We start from the raw sequence: 4561 nt of genomic DNA, 5'->3' as shown, positions 1-4561 counted from the left end.
TTTTAAATATTGATATTTTCATTAAATTTTATTATCATTAAATTTAAATAATGTGGCTATTTAACAAATATATTTAACTTTGAGTTATTATTTAAATAGAGAGATAAATAAAGAGAATTCCATAGAATTTCTAAATTACAACGTCATCACCTCACATTCTTGACTGTTTGAGACGACTTAACCTCACATGTATTTTATATACTTGCCTCTCTAAATTGTCTCCATTGCCCTTCCTCCTTTGGTAAGTATTTTCATGGCGATTATTTTTTATTATTATTTATATATATTTTTAAATAATTTCAAAATTTTTATCATTTTCTCTTGGGATGATTTATTGCCTATTTTTATGAGAATTTGATATGCCTTTTTATTATGAAATTATTAGGCATTCGGTTTTATTATTTAGATAGGAATATAACGATAAAAATTAAATATTTAATAAGATATCAAAATTTAATGATTTTCAAAATATGCTCATAGAAAAATTAAGGAGTACAATAGAGATATATTATTACCGAGTAAAGCGTATTGAAAATGTTTTATTAACACGATTAAATCTTTTAAATTAAAATAATTGTTATTATATTTTTTTATAAAATATTTATTTTAATTTTTTTAATGTAAAATTATAGCATAAAATTTTATATTTCGATTTTTTTTCTAACTCTATCTTTTATTTTCTAAAAAAAAAAAAAAAAGTTGGATTGCATCCTATTGGACTCCACTATGGCACTTTTAATAATAAGTAATAATATATTATTGTATAATTAATTTCAAGAATTCAAAATTGGAAGACTTTCTCTCTATATTTAACAATACAATATTAAAATTGAGAAAAATTAATTAGATATACAATGAGTCAATTGAGTTCAAAAATAATTGATATCCCATGCAAATCGAAATCAAATAACTAAGAAGTAGAGCTGAAACATCACAAATTTAAACTAAATAAAACTAAAATATTCAAGAATGAAATGAAAACCCAACTAAAATTTAACTATATTTAATTTAATTCTAATCCTTATTGGAACCAAAACTAAGCCGAACCCCAACACCCCTCATTTGTTATTTCTCCCACTCCCACAACCAACAACTTTCTCTCTCTACTCTCAGCAATAACAAGCATCCAGACCAGAGGCAGACCAAGAAAAAAAAAAAAAAGAAAGACTAAATTTCTATTGGTTTCACTCTAAAAGGCTAGCCAGGATTCGCTGGGTAAGCGGCGGAGAGAACAAATAGGCGCTACGTGTCCATGCAAATCTGACGTAACTCTTTTTCTGTCCTTCATCTACCAATAACCGCAGTCTTTATCTGCTGCTTCCAGCTGGCTTAGGTGCACACTGCCCCTTCAACTAAGCTATCTGACAGACTGCTCGCTCAGCACCACCTGTTCTCTACGTCATATTCTATTCGTCGTCAAGCTTTCTGCTTTCCGTACATTAATAAAGCGCGTTTTGGTGGAATTTTCTTATATGGTGGCTCTTCACATGGCTCTGCGCCTCTTGTTGCTTATTGTGCATTCATGTTTTGCCACGTTCGCCTACTTCTGCATCACTTGTTTGAAGGAATCATCATTCATGAGCTGTGCCTCCACGTCAAAACATGCCCATGAATGTGTGTTACTATTACATAAAAATAAAATAGGGGCATTTAGATGATTATCCAATTACATAATTTAAAATATTTTTACATCAAATTTAATATTTAATATATATATATATATATAATGTAAGTATATTATTTATATTTTATCATTTTTATTTTATAATTTTGTTGAGCTAGATTATATGCTAATTAAAATGCCATATGATATAACACGATTTAATTTTTGAATCAAATGGTAAGCGATTTGAATATTTGAGTCTTAAAAAATGATTGAATATTTATAAAAGTAAAGTAATCAATTAAGAGACAAAGTACTCAGATAAAATACTTAGTATTCGGATAAGTCACAAAATATTTAGAATAATTGAAAAGTATTTGAATAAAAAAGAATGATCAGGTATGCCTTAAGAGTTGGTTACATGCTAAAAATATATCTAATATTTCCGCCTGGAATATCGTTACATTTTAAGTGGCACCTCCATAAAATATAAGGAAAAATGATTTGATATGAGCTGGTAAAATCCCGATCAAAGTGGAAAGCATACCATCCTTACTCTATAAATATGGCTCACAATAACATTTAAGGTGCGCATTTTCTGCACATACATTTTTTTCATTATTTGCTCTCTTATTATTAGTCATTTGTTAACTTGAGCGTTGGAGTGGTCTTAGTTTGGCCATCGAACTCACTGTCCTTTTCTGTTATAGACAATATTTGGATCATTCATTAACGGTAGAATATCAAGTAACACTATTAAGCTAAAATTAGCAAAATTTTCAATTAAATAAAATAAAAGAGTGTCGTTAAAATAATTTGATTATATTTAATAAAATTCTTATCTAAACTTGGCTCATTATAAATTTAAAATACAAACACACGGAGCTTATCTAATAAATAAATTTTATCATATATTTTATATCTTTAGTCTATAATAAATTGAATGCTGGGAAGAATTTCCCTTGCATCTTATGTCATCATCTTACAAAAACTTATGTATACCATATATAAGCCAAGTACTTAATTGGTACAAAACAAATTGAGGATGAGAAGAACTTGCGTATATAATATATGTGTGTGTGTGGATCAAGCAACAAATTTGAGCTTCAAAAGCGCATTATTTTTTGCTGTTCATGCTGCGCTTGACTGACTCTGCATTTTCTTTCACGAATTCCTTCGATTCTTCAGCTTTTCCTGAAACTTTGTCCTTAATCTTCTGTGTGGTGTCTTTAACTGTGCCCCAAGCATCTTGCATCGTTTGCTTTGCTTTCTCTGTCACATCTTGTGCCCCCTTGGATGCCTCTCCCACTGTTTGTTTCGTTTCCTGGCTCACCTGCAGTATTATTTGTCACATAATTGATAAAAAAAAATTATAATTCAATAGTCTAATTCTCCCAAGCATTACTCTATTAATCCTAACTGATTATTATCATTATTACTTCTTCAGCCGCAGAAGTAGCGTCGTTTTTCACATCTTGGCCAGCTTTCTTTGCCGCGTTAATTGCTTGTTTTGCTGCCTGAGAAGCGGTTTCAAATGCTTTTGATGCCTCTTTACGTGAACATGCCTGCGAAATATCTACAAAAAATTAGAATACAAATTCATTACAAATAATAGAAACTATTTACTTGAAAGGGTTTACCTGAAAATGCCTCCTTGTGGCAGGGACAAAAACCATGGAGCTCAATGGGCTCTTAGTAACTACTGCACCGATTCGGCAACACTTGGGAAGAATGGATGCTAACGCTAGGCTTGCCATTTTCAATTATATATATTGTTTATGTTCCTTCTCAAAAAGGGTTAGGAAATATGGGTTCTAGTTTTTGGATTATGGCATCCATTTCTATTTCAATATCCGATATATATATATATATATAGAAAGAGAGTGAAGTATGCAGATCAATGACATGTGGGTTCTTTGTTGGTTCTGTGATGCGAAGCTAGCGATATAGTCTCCAATGAGTGGTTGTTAATTCTTGTCAAAATAGAGCAGGACCCAGTATTATAGGTTGGTTTGTTGTGATCAAGTGATTAATTAATGGATTGGGTTGAGAAAATTGAGCTGGGATTACCCTTCTCCATTATTGGGCCAGACTAGTAAATTATATCTTACTCCCTTGGAAAGCTTTCAATTTAAGTGCAATGAAACCAGAGTTTGACAATTGTAGCATTTAGTTCTCCGATTATAGTTCTGGCAATATAGGTTGGGCAAGGTTGTCAAAAGAATTGATAACATTTAGCATCAATTATTCATGGATATAGATCCTTTAAAGGCCAACAGCTGGATTCCTTGACAGAACTTGGTATCAATATCATGGGCATATATGGATTTGTCAGCTTTGCTGACTTCAAACGAAAGCCCACATGACAAATGTGATTCTTTGCTCTCCTGGTGTCAGGCTCTGTGTGTCCATTCCCCACTAGGCTCACACTTGATTGGATAAGTTCAAAATTAATTTTCTCCATCCTTAGTCAAAATCAATACACCCTTCATTCACATCCTTGATTGGATAAGTTCACACTGCTAATATGTAACGCAAACATCTAAATAAATAATTTGGCACATCTGTATCAAAATAAATAAGTTAAAGAGATCTGTGTGCGTCTATCTCTAATAAAGAAAAAATAGAGGCAGGAAAGAGAGAAGGTGGTTGGATAATAGTTTGTCAGTCCTGAAGACTAATTAAATCTTTTTACAAGAAACGAGACTTTTTGCATCAACAAGCTTCATAGATGCTTGTCAACTTTTTACAAGTGTTCCTACACTTAATTTTCTCCCAAGCTTCATAGAAGTGCTTGACAATTTTCACAACACTTTTAAATAGGTTTTGGTTTCTGATTTAAAGTCAATCTTCAACTTACAATCTTGAATAGCTAATAAAGTTAAAATAGATGACTTGTCAAGAAATTACATAACTTGTTTCCCTCAAGCTCAAAATAATTTCAAAAATTCTCACAAA

The 4561-nt window shown here is 31.2% G+C and overlaps 1 protein-coding gene across 1 annotated transcript; it reads right to left on the bottom strand.

Annotated features, from left to right (window-relative positions):
- Positions 1-2508: 2508 nt before the first annotated feature.
- On the bottom strand, positions 2509-3602 carry LOC110651221 (uncharacterized protein At4g13230). The gene is made up of 3 exons (XM_058150506.1): positions 3244-3602; positions 3043-3168; positions 2509-2936 (listed from the first exon to the last, which is right to left on the bottom strand). Exons 1-3 carry the CDS (start codon positions 3358-3360, stop codon positions 2721-2723), a joined length of 459 nt encoding a protein of 152 aa, XP_058006489.1. The 5' UTR covers positions 3361-3602; the 3' UTR covers positions 2509-2720.
- Positions 3603-4561: the final 959 nt, after the last annotated feature.

This window comes from Hevea brasiliensis, chromosome 7 (genome assembly GCF_030052815.1).
Source record: "Hevea brasiliensis isolate MT/VB/25A 57/8 chromosome 7, ASM3005281v1, whole genome shotgun sequence".
Classification (NCBI taxonomy): domain Eukaryota; kingdom Viridiplantae; phylum Streptophyta; class Magnoliopsida; order Malpighiales; family Euphorbiaceae; genus Hevea; species Hevea brasiliensis.
The sequence above is the reverse complement of the archived record's forward strand: the minus strand, read 5'-3'. Positions and strand labels throughout refer to the sequence as shown.

Excerpts from the sequence above, each read along its gene's own strand:
- LOC110651221 (XM_058150506.1), bottom strand. The coding sequence starts at position 3,360 with ATGGCAAGCCTAGCGTTAGCATCCATTCTTCCCAAGTGTTGCCGAATC. Across the intron at positions 3,169-3,243 it reads CCACAAGGAGGCATTTTCAG|GCATGTTCACGTAAAGAGGC; the intron begins GTAAACCCTTTC and ends GATATTTCGCAG. Across the intron at positions 2,937-3,042 it reads CTACTTCTGCGGCTGAAGAA|GTGAGCCAGGAAACGAAACA; the intron begins GTAATAATGATA and ends ATAATACTGCAG.